Source organism: Pongo pygmaeus, chromosome 10 (assembly GCF_028885625.2).
Source record: "Pongo pygmaeus isolate AG05252 chromosome 10, NHGRI_mPonPyg2-v2.0_pri, whole genome shotgun sequence".
Taxonomy (NCBI): Eukaryota; Metazoa; Chordata; class Mammalia; order Primates; family Hominidae; genus Pongo; species Pongo pygmaeus.
In genome coordinates, this window is record NC_072383.2 from 32,587,343 (window position 1) to 32,612,711 (window position 25,369).

Below are 25,369 nucleotides of genomic sequence, written 5' to 3' on the forward strand. Positions count from 1 at the left end.
GCAACACAGCAAGACTCAGTGTCAAAAAAAAAAAAAAAGAAACACCAGTTGACAAGAACCAATGCTCATTCAACCAACTAGGAATAGAAGATAACTTCCTCAACCTGATAAAGGGCATCTATGAAAAACCCATAGCTGGCAGGATGCAGTGGCTCATGCCTGTAATCCCAGCATTTTGGGAGGCCAAGGCGGGAGGATCACTTGAGCCCAGGAGTTCAAGACCAGCCTGGGAAATACAGTGAGACCCTGTCTCTGCAAAAGAAATTTAAAAATTAGCTGAGTGTGGTGGCACATGCCTGTAGTCCCAATTACTTGGGAGGCTGAGGTAGGAGGATCCACTTGAGTCTGGGAGGCAGAGGTTGCAGTGAGTGTGTTCACACCACTGCACTCCAGCCTGAGCAACAGAGCAAGACCCTGTCTCAAAAACAAACAAGAAAAACCTATAGCTAATAGTGAAAAATTAAATGTTTTCTCTCTAGGATCAAGACAAGGATATCCACACTTTTTTTTTTTGAGACAGAGTCTCACTCTTTGCCCAGGCTGGAGTTCAATGATGTGATCTCGGCTCACTGCAACCCTGGCTTCCGGGTTCAAGTGATTCTCCTGTCTCAGCCTCCCGAGCAGCTGGGATTACAGGCGCCCGCAACCACGCCCAGCTAATTTTTTGTATTTTTAGTGGAGACGGGGTTTAACCATGCTGGCCAGGCTGGTCTCGAACTCCTGACCTCAGCAGTTTGAGACCTGATCCACCCGCCCTGGCCTCCCAAAGTGCTGGGATTACAGGCGTGAGCCACCGTTACCCGCCAGGATGTCTACTCTTGCCATTTCTATCCAACATTGTACCAGAGGTTCTAGCCACGGAAATTAGGCAAGAAAAAGAAAAGGCATTCAGGTTAGAAGGAAGAAGTAAAACTATCTATTTGTAGATGTTATATTGTGTATACAATATCCCAAGGAATTCACTAAAAAAATAGAATAAATGAGTTCAGCAAGGTACAAGAACAATATATAAAAATCAAATGTATTTCTGTACATCAACAATGAATAATCCAAAAATGAACTAGAAAATAACTCCGTTTATGTTACCATCAAAAAGAATAGAATACTTAGGAATAAATCAAATGAAAGTGAAAAACTTATACTCTGAAAACTATTAAGACATTATTGAAAGAAATTAAAGACCTAAATAAACAAAGAAATTCAAACCAGAAGACTTAATATTATTAAGATAGCAATATTTCCCAAATTACCTACAGATTCAATGAAATTCATATCAAAATACAAGCTGGCTTTTTATTTTTTGCAGAAATCAATAAGATGGGGCCTGGTAAGGTGGCTAACACCTGTAATCTCAGCACTTTGGGAGGCCAAGGCAGGTTGATCGCTTGAGTTCAGGAGTTTCAGACCAGCCTGGGCAACATGGTGAAACCCCGTCTCTACTAAAAATACAAAAATTAGCCAGAATTTGGCCCCCCCCAGCTAATTTTTTTGTATTTTTAGTAGAGATGGGGTTTCACCGTGTTAGCCAGGATGGTCTCGATCTCCCGACCTCGTGATCTGCCCGCCTTGGCCTTCCAAAGTGCTGGGATTACAGCTGTGAGCCACCACGCCTGGCCAACACTTCCCAATTTCATTTTAGCTGGTGTGTCTACAATCATTTTGGCATTTTTCCAAGTTGTGAATATGTTATCAAACATATATAAATATTTGTCTTCTGTCTACATTTGTCACTCTTCTGTTTTGAATTCACTATTGCACATTATAGGAAGATGCTTTTCCCTCCAATAGTAAGCATGTAACATTTTTATGTAATTAAAAATTTTTGATGCCAGATGGCAATATTATATTACAGTCTCCTTAGGCAGCTTCTTCCCATGAAGATAGAGTATTTAGGACTGTGGGTTTAAATAAGAATATTCAATGCCTTTATTATGCTACAGGAAAAACTATGGGGTCGCTAAGTATTTCATAATCTCTTGGCAGAACATTTTATAGAAACACATACTCTCTTGGCCAGGCGCGGTGGCTCACACCTGTAATCCCAGCACTTTGGAAGGACGAGACGGGCGGATCACGAGGTCAGGAGATCGAGACCATCCTGGCTAACATGGTGAAACCCCGTCTCCACTAAAAATACAAAAAAATTAGCTGGGCGTAGTGGCGTGCACCTGTAGTCCCAGCTACTTGGGAGGCTGAGGCAGGAGAATGGCGTGAACCTGGGAGGCAGAGCTTGCACCCAGGCTGCACTCCAGCCTGGGTGACTGAGCGAGACTCCATCTCAAAAAAAAAAAAAAAAAAAAAAAAAAAGAAACACAGACTCTCCAGACTGAAAAAGGGCTAACGGGTCATTTATGCTAATCACCCGACTGATGCTTGATGTCACCTTCCTATTTGTTTCCCTATCCTAGTAACAGTTAAGCCACTTTACACTAAAGGCTCAGGAAGGAATTATAGATTGTGGTTCAGATGACTTAGGTTTTACTTCCAGTTCTATCAACTATTTCTAAGATGTAGGGCAAGCCACTTAAATCAATTGTATCTCTGTTCCTTTATCTTTAAAATGAGGGAGTTGTATAGATGACCTTGTTGGGGATCAGAAAAGGATTCCCCAAAGTATGGCACTTTGGAATGCTGAGTACTTTGAACTAAAGGACATAGGAAGGCCTCAGAATCCACCTCAGAACCAAGGTCTCTGACCTTCTGCTGCCCTCCTATCTCTTACCCTTCATTCTCCGCAAGTGAGTCACAGAAACCAGGATTCCTCTTCCCCAAAGTGGGTCACAGAAACTAGACCTTTTCCCCAAAGGAAGACATAAAACCTACAAATATTACTCTAAACTTCCCCAGCCTTTCTGCCTAGGAGCTGGCCATAAAGAAATTCTCTGATGTACCCTTGTCAGATAGGAGATTATAAGGCCCTCATTCCAAAGTGGCCCCGCCCTATACCCTGGAAAAAGGAATGTCACACAGAAAGGCCAAGAAGAATCTGAACAAACAGGCCTTGCTGGGTTTCTCCAATCTTACTGTTAGTTCATTCTCTTTTCCAGTCACATCTCTACATGGCTGTCCATGCTTCATAAGCAGTTTTCCCTGGGTGTTTGGCTCTTCATTTTTGAAGTCTCCTATAAATCTCTATAATCTCTGACCAAATAACCTGTTACGCCTTTCTCTTATTAACCTCCCTTTTCCTATAGGACTGTCAGCCTTGATCCTTATGATGGGTGAGGAAAGGTATACCTTTCTGCCTCCCAACCTCTAAGGAACTGTTGACCACCTCTGTAAAAATCTATGACAATATAGATGGAGAGCATTTTTTGAAAGATTCATGGCAAGAGCACTTGGAACACCAAGAATAAGAAGAAACTATGGGAAACACAAACTTTTTTTTTTTTTTTATGTTGAGACGGAGTCTCACTCTGTTGCCTAGGCTGGAGTGCAATGGTGTCATCTCAGCTCACTGCAACCTCCGTCTCCTGGGTTCAAGTGATTCTCCTGCCTCAGTCTCCTGAGTAGCTGGGACTACAGGTGCCCACCACCACACCCGGCTAATTTTTGTATTTTTAGTAGAGACGGGGTTTCACCATATTGGCCAGGCTGGTCTCGAACTCCTGACCTTGTGATCTGCCCACCTCCGCCTCCCTCCGCCTCCCAGGTTCAAGCAATTCTCCTACCTCAGCCTCCTGAATAGCTGGGATTAAAGGTGTGTGCCACCATGCCTGGCTAATTTTTTTTGTATTTTTTTAGTAGAGATAGGGTTTCACCATGTTGGCCAGGCTGGTCTTGAACTCCTGACCTCAGGTGATCCACCTGCCTTGGCCTCCCAAAGTGCTGGGATTACAGGCGTGAGCCACTGCGCCCGACTGAAAAATACAAACTTTTAACAAAGTATTTTTTTCAAATGTTCAAGGAAAATGTAATTTAGACATTTTTATAGAACACACAGTGAAAAAAGTATGGCTGAACACATTTCTACAAATAATGATCAAAGTCCTAATGTTTCAGTACAGTGATCTGGCAAAAATAAACATGTCATGCAGGATGAGTAATGAATGAATGAATGAATGGATAATGAGGAAACAATAATATAGAATTAAGAAAAATATGAAATAAAAAAATGAGTTATCCTTTAAGCAAGGAATCAGCTTTAATTAAAGGGAAACCCTGAAGCAAACCACTTGAGTCTTAAAATACTGTTTTGGCTGGGCATGGCAGCTCACGCCTGTCATCCCAGCACTGTGGGAAGCCAAGGTGGGTGGATCTCTTGTGCCCAAGAGTTCGAGACCAGTCTGACCAACATGGCTCTTTTTATAAATAAATAAATAAATAAATAAATAAATAAATAAATAAATAAAAATTTAAAATACTGTTTTGGCTCTTTGTGGTAAATCTTGACATCTATATTATCCAGAATCTAAGTAAAGAACTTGCTGGCTGGGTGCGGTGGCTCACACCTGTAATCCCAGCACTTTGGGAGGCCAAGGCAGGTGGATCACCTGAGGTCAGGAGTTCAAGACCAGCCTGGCCAACATGGTGAAACCCTATCTCTACTAAAAAAAACAAAAAAAATTAGCCAGGCATGGTGGCACACACCTTTAATCCCAGCTATTCAGGAGGCTGAGGTAGGAGAATTGCTTGAACCTGGGAGGCGGAGGTTGCAGTAAACTGAGATGGTGCCACTGCACTCCAGCCTGGGCGACAGAGTGAGACTCCATCTCAAAAAAAAGAACTTGCCTTTAAATCAGGTTGAAACAAATCCTCAGATAAGATTAAAATTCAAGTCGACTAAATTGAAAGCGGCAGATTTCCTGTTGGATTCTCCTGCCTCTCAGGGTAAAACATAAGGACTCTCTAACTGCTTTATTGCCCTTCTAAAATCCTCCATGTATTTGAATACTGTGAAACATGCTTAGATAATTATGAGAAATGGCAATGCATGTCTGTTGTAGGAAATTAGCAAAGGTATGTAAGTTGAACTTACTGATAATCATTGAAGACCTAATTAAAATGCTTTAGTAAGTTTTAGGACAGGCTCGGTGGCTCACGCCTGTAATCTCAGTATTTTGGGAGGCCGAGGTGGGCAGATCACCTGAGGTCAGGAGTTCAAGACTAGGCTGGCCAAATGGTGAAACTCTGTCTCTACTAAAAATACAAAAAATTAGCCAGGCGTGGTGGCACCCGCTTGTGATCCCAACTTAGGAGGCTGAGACAGGAGAATCCAGGTTGCATTGAGCCAAGATCACGCCACTACACTCCAGCCTGGGCAACAAAGAGTGAAACTCCGTCTCAAAAAAAAAAAAGATTTAGTAAGTTTAAAAATTGTTTTCATGTTGTTATAACATCTATAAAACTATAATTTTCTTTTCTTTTTTTTTTTTTTTGAGATGGAGTTTTGCTCTTTGTTGCCCAGGCTAGAGTATAGTGGTGTGATCTTGGCTCACTGCAACCTCTGCCTCCCGGGTTCAAGCAATTCTCCTGTCTCAGCCTCCCAAGTAGCTGGAATTACAGGCGCCCGTCACCACGCCTGACTAATTTCTGTATTTTTAGTAGAGATGGGGTTTCACCATGTTGGCCAGGCTGGTCTCAAACTCCTGACCTCAGGTGATCCGCCTGCCTCAGCCCCCCACAGTGCTGGGATTACAGGCGTGAGCCACCATACCCAGCCAAAACCATAATTTTCATATTTCTAATAGCAGCTTAGTTTTTATCTCTTCTGCAGAAACCAACTCAGAGTACTTCTAACAGTTTCAAGTCCTAATTCATAATGTGAAGTTATGTTTTAGTCTGACTAGGGTTAAGAAATTTTATAAATACTTAGAAACATAGTCGAGAAAACAGGTTAATTCAGGAGATCTGATGGGAAATTACAGTGAGCAGCGCTAATCTGGGAGGCAGGTTGCTTTGAGGGTAACAATATTATAATTGCACATGCATATGCAATTATAGTAAATACTTTCTATATAATATAAATTTTATGGTCTTAAATACTCATATGTGAGCAACCATATGAATATCTAAGAGGAATCATGTTATATAAGGTGTCATGAAAGAAGAAAGGGCTTCCATGTATCAAACAAAAAACCCCCACAAACACAACCAGCATTTATCTTCCTTGGGAAAAGAAGAAATTAAAAATCAAATATAAGGTGAACATGTTAGCCCACTTTACTTCCATTCAATGATGTTAGCAAAAATATATCATTATAGAAGATTTAGGGGTACTGATGGTTAAGTGGGAAGAGTAGAAATGATCTGGGTAGTTAAAATTTCTTCAGCTTTTTTCTCTTTAGTTTATTAATAAAAGCCATTTTATATGAACTATTTTAAAAAATTTATTTTTTTTCATGTGATGACTCAAGGTAGAATATATTGTATGAACTCTTGCATTATTATTTTTATTTATTTATTTTTTTTGAGATGAAGTTTCGCTCTTGTTGCTCAGGCTGGAGTATAATAGTGGCGTGACCTTGGCTCACTGCAACCTCTGCCTCCTGCGTTCAAGCAATTCTCCTGCCTCAGCCTCCCAAGTAACTGGAATTACAGGCATACATCATCACGCCTGGCTAATTTTTGTATTTTTAGTAGAGACAGGGTTTCACCATGTTGGTCAGGCTGGTCTCATTGTCCTGACCTCAGGTGATCCACCTGCCTCGGCCTCCCAAAGTTCTGGGATTACAGATGTGAGCCACCATGCCCGGCCTCTTGCATTATTATTAATATTAGATCTCTCAATGTTGTGATAATTGGCCATTATGCACAAGGCAAAGTCGAGATCCATAAGAGTTAAGTGATTTATTCGATGTTCTGGAGAGACGGTGGGGATGGGATCAGTGCTCGTTTTACTATGTCTTAAGATTTTAGTTTTAGTCTTAGCACTATTATTATTTTATTAGACAGAGAGTCTCAGTTAATGTTGTGCAGGCTGGTTTCAAGCGATCCTCCCATCTCAGCCTCCTGAGTAGCTGGGACTATAGGTGTGCACCACCATGCCCAGCTAATTAAAACAATTTTTTATAGAAGCAGGGTTTCGCTATGTTGCCCAGGCTGGTGTCAAACTCCTGCATTCAAGCGATCCGCCCACCTTGGCTTCCCGAAGTGCTGGGATTACAGGCATGAGCCACTGCACCCTGACACAAATAACATTTCAATATCTCACTTTCCTATTCTGTGAAATCAGGGATCAAAAAAATAACATAATAAAATGTGATGGAGTTGGCTAGGTTAATCAAAAAAGTGTTCTGTGCTACAAAGTTGGAAATGCTTGGACAAACGAAGTTAAACAGTTTCTTAGCTATAGTATTTCTCAGAGCCTTTGACAAATTAACATTCATAATAGTGGCATGTTGCACTTCCCAAACTTTTTGGACATACAAACACTTTTTGTTTTATGTTATGGCATACCATGTAACTGTAGTGAATCTGAAGGATTTCAGGGCAGAACAAAGAAAAAATGTGACCACAAGGTGGCAGTGGGACACAACAAGCTCTTTTTGGACAGCACTTTGACAGGTTTGTATGCCGGGAAGTCCCTCACAGCATGAGACCTTCCAAAGGCAATGACAGTGTAAGGCGGCCACTACTCAGAAGGGGGAGGGTAAGAGAATTCCTGGAGGACTAGAGAGAGGGTGTATGTGTCATGACGTTGTTTAGCAGCAAGATCGGGGGGGAGGTCTCTGGGTTAGAGAGCTCCAAAGGGCAGCAGTGGGTTGGGGTCTTTTATAGCCCGGGGTTCTTATCTATGGATAGTAGACGTTGAGTGTAGTTTGCAGGGTATGTAAAGCAGGTGTGCTCTAGATAGATAGCTAATAATTTGGTTATTTAGGCTATACTTAAACAATTGGATGTATAAAAATTTGATTTGGTAATGATGGGCTTTTGAGCTAACAGTTCTGGTTGCTGTGAAGAAGTAAACAACACAGGGCCCCAAAGGTCATTTTTAGATCATTTATGTAACAGTAACACCTAGTCCAGCATTTACCAACTGTGATCTTCCAGATCAAAAATATTTTTATTCTATTCCAAATATTTTGAACTGCTGCCATTTCAATGTCTACTTCCACCACTTCTGGCAGCCACAGAAAAATATAAGAAGTGATTTGAAAGTGGTATGCTATTCTTTTTTTTTTTTTTTTTTTTTTTTGAGACAGTGTCTCACCCTGTCACTCAGGCTGGAGTGCAGTGGCACAATCTTGGCTAATTGCAACCTCTGCCCCCCAGGCTCAAGTGATCCTCGTGCCTCAGCCACCAGGGTAGCTGGAATTAATAGGTGTGCGCCACCATGCCCAGCTAATTTTTGTATTTTTAGTAGAGAGGGGGTTTCACCATATTGGCCAGGCTGGTCTCAAACTCCTAATCTCAAGTGATCTGCCTGCCTTGGCCTCCAAAAGTGCAAGACTATAGGCGTGAGCTACCGCACCTGGCCAGAAAATGATATGCTATTCTTGCTACAAATGTTGAAGTTGACTGATAATTTTTCTTTACCATAAAGCAGTGGTTCCCACAGTGTAGTCTGCATATTCTGTAGTCTGAGACCCTTTCAGGGTTGTGAACTGAACTAGTTACTTTTTTCATGGAACACCATTTTTACTTCTTAAAAGAATGATTGATATGGTTTGGCTGTGTCACCACCCAAATCTCATCTTGAATTGTAGCTCCCACAATTCCCATGTGTCGTGAGAGGGACCCGGCGGGAGGTAATTGAATCATGGGGGCAAGTCTTTCCTGTGCTGTTCTTATGATAGTAAATAAGTCTCATGAGATCTGATGGTTTTAAAAGGGGAAACTCCTTTCTCTTGGCTCTCATTCTCTCTTGCCTGCCACCATGTAAGACGTGCCTTTCGCCGTCAGCCATGATTGTGAGGCTTCCCCAGCCACATGGAACTGTGAGTCCATTAAACCTCTTTTTCTTTATAAGTTACCCAGTCTTGGGTACATCTGTATCAGCAGTGTGAAAACGGACTAATACAATGACTACAGTGTACGGTTATTCTTATTTGAGTACTTGGCAGACTATTTCATGAAAATAGAAGGAATGAGGCTGTCATTTCAAAGAAAACAAATGACAGAATTTGTTGTCAGTGATAAAGCTTTAGCTTTCAAGTGAATTTTGGAAGCCTCGTAGCTGCCACTGTGATCTTGAAAGCTATCCAGGACCTTTCTAATGACATCAGTCATTATATTAACAACTGATTTTTCTTTTGGATAATAAAATGTGTCAATATTTAAAAGATCTATATAACTCAGAGAACCAATATTTTCTAAACTGCCAATGCATGATGTTACAAAATCATGCATTGGTAAAGATCAACTCAAAATTCAAGACAGACTAGTGCATCATAACACAAATGTATGAAAAGTTCATTGATATGTTTTCAAGTTCCACATTGCAACAACCCATAAGAAATTACCACTTGCTGAGTTTTGGGGTATCAAAGAAGAGTATCCACAATGATCTGAAAAGTGATGATCTGAATGAAAATATATCTCTTTTCTAGGTAATAGATTTATGATTTTTAAAAAATGAATGTCTATTAAAAATTTATCTGTTTTAATAGAAATTTTAATTTAACAAATAAACATAAACAAAAACTTTTTGGGATCCTCAATGATTTTTTTTTTTTTTTTTGAGATGGAGTCCCACTCTATTGCTCAGGCTGGAGTGCAGTGGCGCAATCTCGGCTCACTGCAAGCTCGGCCTCCCAAGTTCATGCCATTCTCCTGCCTCAGCCTCCCGAATAGCTGGGACTACAGGCTCCCGCCACCATGCCTGGCTAATTTTTTTGTATTTTTAGTAGAGACAGGGTTTCACTGTGTTAGCCAGGATGATCTCGATCTCCTGACGTCATGATCCACCCGCCTTGGCCTCCCAAAGTGCTGGGATTACAGGCGTGAGCCACCACGCCCGGCCTGGAATCCTCAATAATTTTTAAGAATGTAAATGGGTCCTGGGGTCTATTTGAAAAATACTACCAAAAAGTATTATTTCAATTACTGAAACCTACAAATGGTTAAGTGTTTTCTCATCACCAACATAAAAATACGACGGTAAAACCAATAGAATTGCTCTGAAACATAAGGGGAATACAAAATCTAAGATGCTTCTTAAGTGAGTTACATTTATATCACGTATCTTTTAGATTTTTATAAATTTTGTTTTCCATAATTTTTTTTTTTTTTTTTTGAGATGGAGTCCTGCCCACTCTGTTGCCCAGGCTGGAGTGCAGTGAGGCGATCTTGGCTCACTGTAACCTCTGCCTTCCAGGTTCAAGCTATTCTCCTGCCTCAGCCTCCCAAGTAGCTGGGATTACAGGCGCCCAGCACCACGCCCAACTAATTTTTGTATTTTTAGTAGACACGGGGTTTCACCATGTTGACCAGGTTGGTCTTGAACTCCTGACCTCAAGTGATCTGCCCACCTCAGCATCCCAAAGTGTTGGGATTACAGGTGTGAGCCACTTTGCCTGGGCTATAATGGTATTTTAATTTGTATGTTGAACAAGGATGGCTCTTAAGGTTCAACATTAACAGCAACTCTACTTTTGTCTCTCTTGGTCCCTCCAAAGCTGTCCATTGAAGGATCATTCTTCCCACACTCTTAAATGAAAATTTAGTTAATACCATGTCTTTCAAATTTTTTCCACTATAGAACGCTCAAACAGCTGGGCACGGTGGCTCACGCTTGTAATCCCAGAACTTTGGGAGGCCAAGACGGGCGGATCACCTGAGGTCAGGAGTTTGAGAACAGCCTGGCCAACATGGTGAAACACGATTTCTACTAAAAATACAAAAATTAGCCGGGCGTGGTGGCGGGCATCTGTAATCCCAGCTACTTGGGAGGCTGAGGCAGGAGAATCACTTGAACCTGGGAGGCGGAGATTGCAGGTTGCAGTGAGTCAAGATTGCACCACTGCACTCCAGCCTGGGCGACAGAGCGAGACTCAGTATCAAAAAAAAAAAAAAAAAAAAAAAAGGAAAGAAAAAAAGAATGTTCAACCGCATTTGTTACTGTTTTTTTTTTTTGGAAACGGAGTTTCACTCTTGTTGCCCAAGCTGGAGTGCAATGACGTGATCTCAGCTCACTGCAATCATTTAGTGTGATTAAGCTCATTGTACTCATTAATCATTTAGTGTCATTAAGCTTTCCTGGTGTCTGGAATCAAACCAACTAGGCATTTATCTTAAATCCATGATCTGTTAACATATCTTTGGTTGCTAGTGATCTCCTTAATGACATAATTTATCTTAAAAGACTCCTTGGTTTGAAAATCTGATTAACCACTCCAGTATATTTTCCAGACTTGAAAACTGGTATTTAGGCCAGGCATGGTGATTCATGCCTGCAATCCCAGCACTTTGGGAGACTGAGGCAGGTGGATCACCTGAGGTCAGGAGTTCCAGACCAGCCTGGCCAACATGGTGAAACCCTGTCTCTACTAAAATACAAAAATTAGCTGGGTAGGGTGGTGCAAGCCTGTAATCCCAGCTACTTGGGAGGCTGAGGCAGGAGAAGCACTTGAACCCAGGAGGTGGAGGTTGCAGTGAGCCAAGATCATGCCGCTGCACTCCAGCCTGGGTGACAGAGTGAGATTCTGCCTCAAAAAAAGAAAAAAGAAAATTGGTATTTGTTGCTTCTGTCTACAGATGCTTCTCAATTTATGATAGGGTTACACCCTGATAAACTCTTTATAAGTCGAAAATACACAAAGTCGAAAATGTGTTCAATATACCTAACTTACTGAACAACATAGCTTAGCCTAGCCTACATGCTAGAACACTTATATTAGCCTACAGGTGGGCAAAATTTTCTGACACAAAGCCTATTTTTTAATATAGTGTTGACTATCTCATGTAATCTATTGAATAGTATACTGAAAGTGAAAATAATGGTTGCACAGGTTCTTGAAATATGGCTTCTACTGAATGCATATGGCTTTTGCACCATTGTAAAGTCGAAAAACTGTAAATTGATCATTTTAAGTCAGGGATCATCTGTGTGCTGACAGCTACCACATCCAACCAATTAATTTTTAATAGTTTAAAAATAATCCACACGATATAAAATTCAAAAGATACAAAAGGGTATATACAATGACATTTTTTTCCTACTCTTGTTCCTTTACAACTTTCTGTGGAGCTAACCCCAGTTAACAGTTTCTTTTTTGCTTTCTTCTTTCTTTTTTTTTTGACACAGGGTCTCACTCTGTTACCCAGACTGGGGTGCAGTGGGGTGATCATGGCTCACTGCAGCTTCGACCTCCCAGGCTTAAGTGATCCACCCACCTTAGCCTCCCACAGTGCTGGGATTACGGGCGTAAACCACTGCACCTGGCCACCAGTGTCCTTGCTGGCTCTAGTTTCTTAAGAAATGTCTTGCATAAAAATCTAATCTTCACTACAGATGTCACTGATACCCAGATACAACCTATGGTTACAGCCTTGGTTAAGGCTGGCAACCTAAAAATAAAAGAGAGAAGTTGTCAAAGGGACTTCCTAAAAATAAAAGAGAAGTTGTCAAAGGGACTTCCTAAAAATAAAAGAGAAGTTGTCAAAGGAACTTCCAGGATAATAACTTAACCTACAGAATAATTGTTTAGACTGGCTGGGCATGGTGGCTCACGCCTGTGATCCCAGCACTTCGGGAGGCTGGGGTGGGTGGATCATGAGGTCAGGAGCCTGGCCTGGCCAATATGGTGAAACCCCGTCTCTACTAAAAATACAAAAATTAGCTGGATGTGGTGGCACATACCTGTAATCCCAGCTACTTGGGAGACTGAGGCAGGAGAATCACTTGAACCTGGAAGGCAGAGGTTGCAGTGAGCCAAGATTGCACCACTGCACTCCAGCCTGGGCGGGCGACAGAGCAAGACTCTGTCTCAAAAAAAAGAATAATTGTTTAGACTGTAATAAGAAAAATGAGCTGGAAGGACCGGGCATAACTACTGATTTACAAGTTAGATCCAGTTTCTATTACAGTGTGGACCTATTATGGGGTAATATGAAAGGGTGCCGTGGTTTCTAGGGTAGGAGAATATACACCATGGCTCTTATACAAGCAAAATGGGCTATTGCTATTTTGTTCTCCTCCAGTGAAGAGCCACATTAGCCTAAGAGTCCAAATTATTCTTTTTGTTTGTTTGTTTGTTTGAGATGGAGTTTCGCTCTTGTTGCCCAGGCTGGAGTGCAATGGTGCAATCTCAGCTCACTGCAACCTCCACCTCCCGAGTTCAAGCGATTCTCCTTCTTCAATCTCCCGAGTAGCTGGGATTACAGGTGCGCACCACCACGCCTGGCTAATTTTGTAATTTTAGTAGAGATGGGGTATCTTCATGTTGGTCAGGCTGGTCTCAAACTCCCAACCTCAGGTGATCCACCCGCCTTGGCCTCCCAAAGTAATGGGATTATAGGCATGAGCCACCACGCCCGGCTATTCTGATCCTAATGTCTGCAGTTTGATAATAGTTAACAAGTCATTTAGTGTATTCAATAGATGTAATATTATAAACTTGAAATTTTCTTATCGTTTACTTAAAGCATCATGTTCAATATCATGAACACAACCACTGCTGCCATCATAATCCTCTTCATAGCTAACATTTATTGAGCACTGGCCACCACCACCACCTTCATTTATCGTTATCATGACTAACATTTATTGAGCTCTTACTATGTGCAAGGCCACCATATAAAGAATTGTCAGAGGCCGGGCGCGGCGGCTCACATCTGTAATCCTAGCACTTTGGGAGGCTGAGGCAGGCAGATTGCCTGAGCTCAGAAGTTCGAGACCAGTCTGGGCAACACGGGGAAATCCCATCTCTGCTAAAAATACAAAAAAAAAATTAGCCTGGCGTGGTGGCATGCTCCTGTAGTCCCAGCTACTCAGGAGGCTGAGGCAGGAGAATTGCTTGAACCCAGGAGGTGGAGGTTGCAGTGAGCTGAGATTGCACCACTGCACTCCAGCTTGGGTGACAGAGTGAGACTCCGTCTGCCAAAAAAATAAAAATAAAAAAAAATAAAATAAAATAAAGAATTGTCAGATAATCATGACTAAGTCTATGAGGTGGGTACTCTCATTATGCCTGTTTTACACATGAGGAAACCGAACAATGACATGGGTTAAGTAATGTACTCAAAGTCAAAGAGTAAAAGATGAAGCCAGAATTTGAACCCAAGCAATCTATCGCACTAACCTGTTATCAAGGGGCATCCATGGAAGAGTAATATACGTATTTGAGGACAGTAAGTAAGGACAGCTTCAACAGCCCCATCAGTCAGATTTACACAATGTCCCATATGAATCTCCTATGCAAAAATAGAGAAAATAAAGTCAAATGAAAACAAAGATCTATAATAACAGTATGAACAATTTTGAGAAACATTCTGATACAAAAAGAACCAGACATCTACTTGCAAAAAAAAGTATATAGAAAAGACCAATATAAGTCTGAAGTAATTTGTAAGGAGCAGCTTAAAAAGTTAAATGCCCATTTTATAAAGTAATGTGTAATAGCTATTAAAGCTAAAGATGAGTATGCCCCAGAACCCAGCAATTCCAATTGTTGATCTACAGAGAATCTCTTCTACATGTGCACAAGGAAACAATTTATAAATATGCCCTTTGCAGTATTACTTGTAATAGTAAAAAAAGTGGAGAATGGGAAAATCAATGCTTTATAAATAGAATAGAATAAGAGAAAACAGCTAAAATGAAAAATATCTACTTGTATTAATAGACATAAATCTCAAACATGTTAGTTCAGACCCTTTGGCAAACAGTATGGTAGTATCTTATAAAGCTAAACATGTACTTGCTATATGACCCAGCAATTTCACTCGTAGGCATTTACCCAAGAAAAATGAAAACATAACATCTACACAGAGGTTTGTATGCAAATGTCTGTCGCAGTCCAAAATTGGAACCCAAATGCCCATCAAATGATAAAATTATTTTTAAAATTTTTTTTTAATTTCCATAGGTTTTTGGGGAACAGGTTGTATTTGGTTACATATTTGGTTACATAAAGAACATAAGTTCTTTAGTGGTCATTTGTGAGATCTTGGTGCACCCATCAACCAAGCAGTATACACTGAACTCGATTTTTAGTCTTTTACCCCTCACCTCCTTCCCACCCTTTCCCCCTGAGTCCCCAAAGTCCATTGTGTCATTCTTATGCCTTTGCATCCTCATTGTTTAGCTCCTACTTACGAGTGAGAACATATGATGTTTGCTTTTCCATTCCTGAGTTATTTCACTTAGAAGAATAGTCTCCAATCCCATTCAGGTTGCTGTGAATGCCATTAATTCATTCCTTTTTATGGCTGAGTAGAATTCCATTGTATACATATACCACAGTTTCTGTATCCACTCGTTGATTGATGGGCATTTGGGTTGGTTCCACATTTTTGCAATTGCAAATTGTGCTACTATAAACATGTGTGTACAAGTATCTTTTTCGTATAATGACTTTTTTCTCTGGGTAGGCACCCAGTAGTGGGATTGCTGGATCAAATGGTACTTCTACTTTTAGTTATTTAGGGAATTTCCACACTGTTTTCAATAGTGTTTGTACTAGTTTACATTCCCACCAACAGTGTAGAAGTGTTCCCTGTTCACCACATCCACAACAACATCTATTATTTTTTAATTTTTTTTTTATTATGGCCATTCTTGCAGGAGTAAGGTGGTATTGCATTGTGGTTTTGATTTGCATTTTCCTAATCATTAGTGATGTTGAGCATTTTTTCATGTTTGTTGGCCATTTGTATATCTTCTTTTGAGAATTGTCTATTCATGTCCTTAGCCCGCTGTTTGATGGGACTGTTTGCTTTTTTCTTGCTAATTTGTTTGAGTTTGTTCTAGATTCTGGATATTAGTCCTTTGTCAGATGTATAGATTGTGAAGATTTTCTCCCACTCTGTGGGTTATCTGCTTACTCTGCTGACTATTCCTTTTGCTGTGCAAAAGCTCTTTACATTTAATTAAGTCCCAGCTATTTATCTTTGCATCAAGTGGTAAAATTATAAATAAATTATGGCATATCCATACTATGGAACACTACTTAGCAATAAAAAGGGGCTGAGTGTGGTGGCTCACGCCTGTAATCCCAGCACTTTGGGAGGCCAAGGTGGGTGGATCACGAGGTCAGGAGACCGAGACCATCCTGGTTAACATGGTGAAACCCCCCGTCTCTACTAAAAATACAAAAAAATTAGCTGGGCATGGTGGCACGTGCCTGTAGTCCTTGCTACTTGGGAGGCTGAGGCAGGAGAATCACTTGAACCTGGGAGACGGAGGTTGCAGTGAGCCGAGATCATGCCACTGCACTCCAAGCCTGGGCGATAGAGCGAGACTCCGTCTCAAAAAAATAAGGAATGAAATATTAACATATGCAACAACATGGATCAATCTCAAACACTATGCTAAGTGAAGGAAGTAAAATAAATAAAAACCAAAATAGTATATTATATTCTGCAGAATTCCATTATATAAAATTATATTTATATAAAATTGAATTTATATACAATTATAGAAAAGCCAAAACAATGACAAAGTAAATCAGTGGTTGCCTAAGAGAGGGTCACAGAAGGGGATCAACTACAAAGGACCAGAGGCAAAAAAACAAAATAAAACAACAGAGAAAACAGACAACTTTTTAGGGTGATGAAAATGTTCTATACATCAATTGTGGTGGTGGTTATATGGCTGTATAACAATTATCAAAATTTATCCAACTATGCACATAATATGAGTGAATTTTCTTATATGTAAATTATACCTCAATTACACCTGAAAAATTTCAGAAAACATAATTTTGAATAACACAAATGTAAAGGGATATATATTATGAAGCTATTATGTAAAATTTGAAAACATATAAAACAAGGCTATATCTTATTTATGGATTTATACATAATAGAAAAAGTATCCATTTCTGTCTAAGCAGGGTCCACAGGAAGAAAAAAAAAAAGAAAAGGTATCCAAACATGCAAGGAGAGATACATAATCATATTTAGGATAGTGGTTACCTCCGAAGGCAGAAAGGGAGAATAATTGAGCGGGGCTTTAGATGTAACATTATTTTATTTTATTTTACTTTATTTATTTTTTTGAGACAGAGTTTCATTCTTGTTGCCTAGGCTGGAGTGCAATGGAGCAGTCTCGGCTCATTGCAACCTCTGCTTCCAGGGCTCAAGTGATTCTTCTGCCTCAGCCTCCTGAGTATGTGGGATTACAGGCGTGTGCGACCATGCCTGGCTAATTTTTGTATTTTTAGTAGAGACAGGGTTTCACCATGTTGGTCAGGCTGGCCTCAAAGTCTGACCTCAAGTGAGCCACCCGCCTCAGCCTCTCAAAGTGTTGGGATTACAGGTGTGAGCCACTGCACCCAGCTTTAACATTATTTTAGAAAAAGAACAAATCTAGCACTTTGGGAGGCCAAGGCGGGCAGATCACCTGACGTCAGGAGTTCGAGACCAACCTGGCCAACATAGTGAAACCCCGTCTCCACTAAAAATACAAAAATTAGCTGGGCATGGTGGTGTGCACCTGTAGTCTCAGCTACTTGGGAAGCTGAGGCAGAAGAATCGCTTGAACCTGGGAGGTGGAGGTTGCAGTGAGCCGAGATCACTGCATACCAGCCTGAGTGACCAAGTGAGACTCTGTCTTAAAAAACAAACAAACAAACAAACAACAACACATTAAATTAAGGCATTAAAAAAAAGAAAATATTTCTGGCAGATTAGGGTCTTACTGAAATTGCATACTCATAGCATAACTTTTATGGAAAACAATTTAGGACTGTTAAAAAAATATTCATACCTATTAATCCATTTGTTCCATTTTTGGGAATTCATTATAGCAACGGAAGGAAAAGTGACTGTCCCAATATATAATTATTTCTAATAGCTAAAAACCAGAAACAATCTGAATTACCAACAATAAAAAACAAGTAAAGTATGTTACATTATATGGACAGTCTGTTCTCTGATATGCCAGGATCTAGAACAGTAAATGCTTAATAAATATTTATTAATAAATGAAATTTTATACAGCAAATTAAATTTTAATTATAAGGATTAAAGAAACTTATGAAATGACTGTAATATAAGGCTAAGAATGTGATAACATTTATTGAGGTACTACCACACATCTGGAATTGTATTAAAAGCTAAGGATAAAATGAACAAAATGATGAACACAATGATCAACAGAGATTTCAGAAATGATCATGATATTTGCTAAATGCTGTAACATAAGTTTGTACTAAGTGCTTGTTGATCTTTTTTTTCTTTAATTTTATAATTTTTTTGAGACAGTCTCACTCTGTTCCCCAAGCTGGAGTGCAGTAGTGCAAACACAGTTCACCGTAGCCTCAACCTCCCAAGTTCAGTTGATCTCCCCACCCCAGACTCCCTGCAGCTGGGAGTACAGGCATGCACCACCATCTCTGGCTAATTTTTTTTTTTTGAGATGGAGTTTCGCTCTTGTTGCCTAGGCTGGAGTGCAATTGCGTGATCTTAGCTCACTGCATCCTCCACCTCCCAGGTTCAAGCCTCAGCCTCCTGAGTAGCTGGGATTACAGGCATGCACCACCATGCCCAGCTAATTTTGTATTTTTAGTAGAGACAAGGTTTCTCCATGTTGGTCAGGCTCGTCTCTGAACTCCCAACCTCATGTTGATCCACCTGCCTCGGCCTCTCAAAGTGCTGGGATTACAGGCGTAAGCCACCATGTCCAGCCAATGTTTGTATTTTTCTTTTTTCTTTTTTTTTTTTTTTTAGATGGAGTTTTGCTCTTCTTGCCCAGGGTGGAGTGCAATGGTGCGATCTCAGCTCACCACAACCTCTGCCTCTTGGGTTCAAGCGATTCTCCTGCCTCAGCCTCCTGAGTAGTTGGGATTACAGGCATGCGCCACCACACCCGGCTAATTTTGTATTTTTAGTAGAGACGGGGTTTCTCCATGTTGTTCAGGCTGGTCTCAAACTCCCAACCTCAGGTGATCCACCCACCTCAGCCTCCCAAAGTGCTGGGATTACAGATGTGAGCCACCGCGCCCAGCCTGTATTTTTCATAGAGACAAGGTTTCACTATGTTGCCCAGGATGTTCTTGAAATCCTGAGCTCAAGGGATCCACTTGCTTGGCCTCCCAAAGTGGTGAAATTACAGAAGTGAGCCACCGCATTCAGCTTCTTGTCAATCTTTAGGAAAGGTCCTTAGACCTTTAATCAAATTGATTTCCAAATTATAAATAGTTTAGCAACATTAATAATTTAATTTCCCAGAATAGAACAAATTAAAAGCAACAGATTAAAATGTGATGAAAGGTAGGCCTCCGCATTACCTATGAGAGTAGTTAGTAAAAAAAAAAAAAAAAAAGTTAGGGCTGGGTGTGGTGGCTCACACCTGTAATCCCAGCACTTTGGGGGGCCAAGGAGGGTGGATCACCTGAAATCAGGTGTTTGAGACCAGCCTGGCCAACATGGTGAAACCCTGGCTCTACTAAAAATACAAAAATTAGCTGGGCATGGTGGCAGCTGCCTATAATCCCAGCTACCTGGGAGGCTGAGGCAGAAGAATTGCTTGAACCCGGGAGACGGAGGTTGCAGTGAGCTGAGATCACACCATTGCACTCCAGCCTGGGCCACAAGAGCAAAACTCCGTCCCAAAAAAAAAAAAAAAAAAATTAAGGCCAGACATGGTGACTTATACCTGTAATTCCAGCACTTTGGGAAGCCAAGGCAGGAGAACTGCTTGAGTCCAGGAGTTCGAGATCATCCTGGCCAACATGGCAAGACCCGTCTATACAAAAAATAAAAAAGTAGCCAAGAGTGGGGGCACATACCTGTAGCCCCAGCTATTCAGGAAGCTGAGGTGGGAGGATTGCTTGAGCCAGGGCAGTCAAGGCTGCTGTAAGCCATGATCGTGCCACTGTACTCCACCCTGGGTGACAGAACAAGACCCTGTCTCAGAAAACAAAATTTAAGTTTGTCCTTCAGTTTGAGTCAGAGGATGCTATAAACCAAAGGTTAAAGTATATTCGCTCAGGCCAAGCATGTGGCTCACACCTATAGTTCCAGCACTTTAGGAGGTCAAGACAGGAGGATCACTGAGGCCAGGAGTTTGAGACCAGCCTGGGCAACATAAAAAGACCCTGTCTCTACAAAACAAAACAAAACAAAACAAAACAAAACAATTTTTTTAAAAAGTATATTCACTCTACTTTGTTTAAAGAGGGCATTAAGTTCTAATAAATTTTAGAGACATTTCCATTAAAATGTTTTGGCACTTTGGAATAATCTTTGGAAAACTGAAAAAATAAAAAATGTAATGATATGGCAGTATAATCACCAACACGCTGGTTATTGCATTTTCTTCTCATTCTACTTAGGTTGGTGCTCTTAATTTTATAATGTTGAGGTAAATAGGTCAGTATATTTACTATCATGCATAACAACTAATTTCTTGGTGGTTTTATTTGAAGGTGATAAACTAATTTAACTGAGAACTTTATTTAAAATTATAGTAATTACAGGATAATGTTGTAAGCATTACATAACCTAGTGAATATACGGCAGTTAGTATACAGCCTGGCATAACAGTAAGTGCTTGACAAATGTTTGCATTTAAAATACCAAAAATTACTTCTCCTGCATTTAGGATGCAATTTGGAATTCAAAACTTGGTATAATAATAAATATTGTAATTTCTTTCTTTCTTTCTTTCTTTTTTTTTTTTGAGATGGAGTTTCGCTCTTGTTGCCCAGGCTGGAATGCAATAGCGCAATCTCGGCTCACTGCAACCTCCCACCTCCCAGGTTCAAGCGATTCACCTGCCTCAGGCTCCCAAGTAGCTGGGATTACAGGTACCTGCCACCATGCCCAGCTAATTTTTGTATTTTTAGTAGAGATGGGGTTTCTCCATGTTGGCCAGGCTGGTCTTGAACTCCTGGCCTCAGGTGATCCACCGGTCTCGGCCTCCGAAAGTGCTGGGATTATAGGCGTGAGCCACCATGCCCAGCCTAATATGGTAATTTCGTAATAAAATATTTAAAATATATATATGCTACCAAGACCCAGATATATAAAATCACAAAAAAGAATCTCTTTGGGCAATAACTCAAGGATAAATATTTTGGCAAAAACATGGCATTGTCATTCCATTACAATAGTTGGCTTTTTAAAAAATGTATTTATGGCAGGGCATGGTGGCTCACACCTGTAATCCCAGCAGTTTGGGAGGCCGAGGGGGGCAGATCACCTGAGGTCAGAAGTCTGAGACCAGCCTGGCCAACATGGCAAAACCCTGTCTCTAATATAAAAATTAGCTGGATGTGGTAGCACATGCCTGCAGTCCCAGCTACTCAGGAGACTGAGGCTGGAGAATCGCTTGAACTTGGGACACGGAGGTTGCAATGAGCTGAGATCATACCACTGCACTCCAGCCTGGGCGACAGAGCAAGACTCCATCTCAAAATAAATAAATAAATAAAAATTAAAATAAAAAAGTATTTATTTATTTATTTATTTAAGATATAAGCTCTCACTGTGTTGCCAGGCTGGACTCCAACTCTTGGGTTCAAGGGATCCTCCTGTCTCAGCCTCCCTGAGTAGCTGGGACTACAGGCGTGCACCACTGTGCCCTATTAAAATAGTTATTTTTACTAACATTTTTATAATTCATTTACAGCCTGCCTACTTCCAAAAAGGATTTGATGTAGCTTACTGTTAAATAGCACAGTTATATTAAACCCACTTGTCAACTGGGGAAGACAGAAACCAAAATCCTGGGATAAAAGGCTTCTTAATATATTTAGAAATAGGTTACAAGTGCATTAGTGATTCAATTCAAAGGATGAACAGAAATTTAAGATCTTTTTTAGGCTGGGTGCAATGGCTCACTCCTGTAATCCCAGTACTATGGGAGGCCGAGGTGGTCGGATCACCTGAGGTCGAGAGTTCGAGACCAGCCTGGCCAACATGGTGAAACCCCGTCTCTACTAAAAATACAAAAATTAGCCAGTGGCACACGTCTGTAATCCCAGCTGCTTGGGAGGCTGAGGCACAAGAAGTGCTTGAACCTGGGAGGTGGAGGTTGCAGTGAGCCGAGATTATGCCACTGCACTCCAGCCTGGGCAACAGTGCGAGACTCCGTCTCAAAAAAAAATAAATTTTTTTAAATGATCGTACAATGTGGCTATCAAGAAAAATAGGACGACAAGATGTCAAGAGAATTAATACTCCTGGTAGAAATATCATGAAGACCTGAAATCCTATTATAAATAATATCACTTTACACTGATAAACATTCATAATCTTCATCCTTAATAAGATGATTCTTAAATCTGTTAGAAGCTAAAACTTCTGGGAAATAAGGCCTTTTATTGGAAGTAAAATGAGTTTTCATTTTAAAGCATCTTTATTTTATATCCTAACTTAACAATTTTTATTTACTCTGGCAATAAAGAGATAGAACACCCACCAACAAAGTCCCTAAAATATGTAATTGATAAAGCATTGGTTATCTGCTAGGTTTTAAACATAATTTCTGAGAATATAAAAATTTAATCACCACCATCTTTATAATTATTTTTAAATTACCTCTAATTTCTTCGCACAAGGTCCACTAACAAGTGCAATCACACCACTGTCAGATACCTAAGCAAAGGGAAAAAGAAACAGTCCATGAATCCAGACAACGGAAGTAGAATTTTCCAAAATGTATTCATTATTTAGATATAGTCTTAATGCCTCCCATTCATCAAACGTGTTTTAGCCATACATACCTTTCACCCTTGTTACTTAATTGAGAGGAATATGCCAAAATATATCGCAATGACTTAACCACTAAAAGCATGAAGTGGTCAATAGTTTCAACAAAAACAAAATGAACTCATTATGATATGTTCTCATTAGTCATGAAAATACATTTGGTAAACACATAGTCTATATGTTTGAAGCCTATATGTCATTTACCTGAGTAGCTGAAAAGTCAACACACTGCAAAAATGGGCAGTTTTTTCCTAATGCATGTAAGGACACATCAGTAATACTTAAGCAGCCACCTAAATCGATGATCTTTAGCAGCTGGCAATTGAGTGCAAGAGCAACGACTCCTTCGTCAGTGAGATTGCAGCATCTTTTCAAAGAAGCTTCGTGTAGGTATGAACAAGATGAAGCCACAGCTTTTATTCCTGGGGGAAAATATAATTATATATCAATGAGCTATATGTGTGTATATGTATACATGAGAAATGTGACTGATTTTCATTTTAGCAATCACCAATTCAATGTTAGCCCTTTTCAAAGTAGTCCACCTGTGAGGAAATACTGATTTTCCAGTGATGCTGTCATTATTGAGAACTCTTTTGGAATGTTTCAGGAATTCTCTACACAGTCTGTAGTATCTGCAATTAATGGCAAGGCTTTATTGTCCACAGGTTGAATTGCTTTTAGGAAATAGGCAAAAGTCATTCAGAACCCAATTAGATAGTGAAATAGCAGGCAATTCTCCTTTTGGTTAAAACAAAAATTTTCAAGTAATCAAATTACTTTTCTAGTGGACTTTGGAGGGAAACCAAAAGTTAAACTGCCCAAATGGTTTCGGTCATGGTCTTCATGCTTATGGTTAGAAATTTATAGCTATGCCTATGTGTTTTCTCTCGCTCCTGCCTCAGCCTCCCTGAGTAGCTGGGACTTTGACTCTGTTCTCAAAAGTGATTTCTTTTCTACCACCATGCTCCTTCTGTTAGCCTGGACCAATCTTACATTTTCCTGAGGGTCAAAAAAGAGAAGTCTTTAAATCCAATTAAGCTGATATAAGTGCACATTGGAGATGGGTACACATAAATAAAAGAGTACTTCGGGGATCCTAGGCCCTTTGGTCATAAACAAACATGGTAGCACTGTTAAAAGATACCTTTATGGGCAAAATACACAGAAGGGAAGATGGTAAATTCATGGGTAGGTCATTTTTACTGTTTTCCATATCTTAAGAAAGAACTTTTTTTTTTTTTCTTAAGACCAGTTATTTTATCAGTGTCCAGCATGGAAGTTGTGATACAATAAGAACTGCATTTGATCTTTGTTCCCAGTCCCTGACACAGAGCTCCGAAAAGCCTTGGAATTTCCTGAGTGACAGGAGTGCCTTTTGTTAGTCATAATAAGCCCCTTTTGATCATACCTGAGTTTAAGCTAATGAGGTGACAGCATGTAACTCCTAGATAGCCTAGGGTTGGGGCCTGTCTCCAGAAAAATCAAGTGAGTAGAGGGTTAGAACATTCAGCTCAGTCCACAGACCTTTGGCGAGGTGGGGGTCAGGGATGGCAGGGAATAGGGGATGGGGATTAAGCTCTATAAAAACTCTTGGGCTGGGCGTGGTGGTTCACACCTGTAATCTCAGCATTTTGGGAGGCCGAGGCGGGCAGATTACTTGAGCTCAGGAGTTTGAGGGCAGCCTGGCCAACATGGTGAAACCGCGTCTCTACTAAAAATACAAAAATTAGCTGGGCATGGTGTTACACACCTGTAATCCCAGCTACTCCGGAGGCTGAGGCAGGAGAATCAGAATCACTTGAACCCAGAGGTGGAGGATGCAGTGAGCCGAGATGGCACCACTACACTCAAGCCTGGGCAATATGGTGAGACTCTGTCTCAAAAAAAAAAAAAAAAGAAAAGAAAAAGGAAGAAGAAAAAACAAAAAACCTCTTGAACAAGGAGACTTGATGAGCTTCTGGGTTGGTGACTGCATCCACATGCTGGGAGGGCGGTGTATCCCAACTCCACAGGGACAGGAGCTCCTGCGCTTCCAGACCTCACCCTATGTACTCTTCATCTTGCTGTTCATCTGTATCCTTTATAATCTTTTAGAATAAACTGGTAAATGTAACAAAAGTGATTCCCTGAGTTTTGTGAGCCATTCTGACAAATTATTGAATGGAGGAGGAGGTCATGGAAACTCTCCATTTATAGTTGGTCAGTCATACGTACCAGAGGCCTGGCCTTGCAATTGGCATCTGAAGTGGGGATAGTCTTGTGGGACTGAGCCCTTAACTTGTGGGATCTGATGCTAACTCCAGGTAGATAGTGTCAGAATTGAATTAAATTATAGCGCACCCAGCTGGTGTCCAGAGAGTTGGAGAATTGTTTGGTGTGAAAAAACCCCACACATTTGCTGTCAGAAGTGTGGTGTGAGTGTAGAGAAATGTGGTTTTATTGGAGAAGTTCCTTTTTGTGAGTTATTATTTATGTAAACATTTTAAAACTTATGCGTGTTTGCAATATTATGAATATCCTAACTCGCTAACCAAGATGACTGCAAAATATACTCAACTACCCACACAGTTTTCTGGAATCCTAAGTAGGCCAAAAAGTCCCTCTT

General features: G+C 40.5%; 2 protein-coding genes across 7 annotated transcripts in view; one reads left to right on the plus strand and one right to left on the minus strand.

The window, feature by feature from the left end:
- Window positions 1-25,369, plus strand: part of ETFBKMT (electron transfer flavoprotein subunit beta lysine methyltransferase) — a 66,842-nt gene that overhangs the window by 17,470 nt on the left and 24,003 nt on the right. The window lies entirely within an intron of this gene.
- Window positions 1-25,369, minus strand: part of AMN1 (antagonist of mitotic exit network 1 homolog) — a 61,148-nt gene that overhangs the window by 3,846 nt on the left and 31,933 nt on the right. For 5 of the 6 annotated variants that reach the window (XM_054442523.1, XM_054442525.2, XM_063672599.1 and 2 more), the window contains 3 exons: window positions 22,966-23,183; window positions 22,591-22,647; window positions 14,184-14,295 (listed from right to left, as the gene is read on the minus strand). In XM_054442523.1, coding sequence (XP_054298498.1) covers window positions 14,184-14,295; window positions 22,591-22,647; window positions 22,966-23,183 — 387 coding nt within the window. Of the gene's footprint in view, window positions 1-14,183; window positions 14,296-17,812; window positions 17,900-22,590; window positions 22,648-22,965; window positions 23,184-25,369 lie in introns of those variants that run through there. The other variant, XM_063672598.1, reaches the window with a different exon arrangement.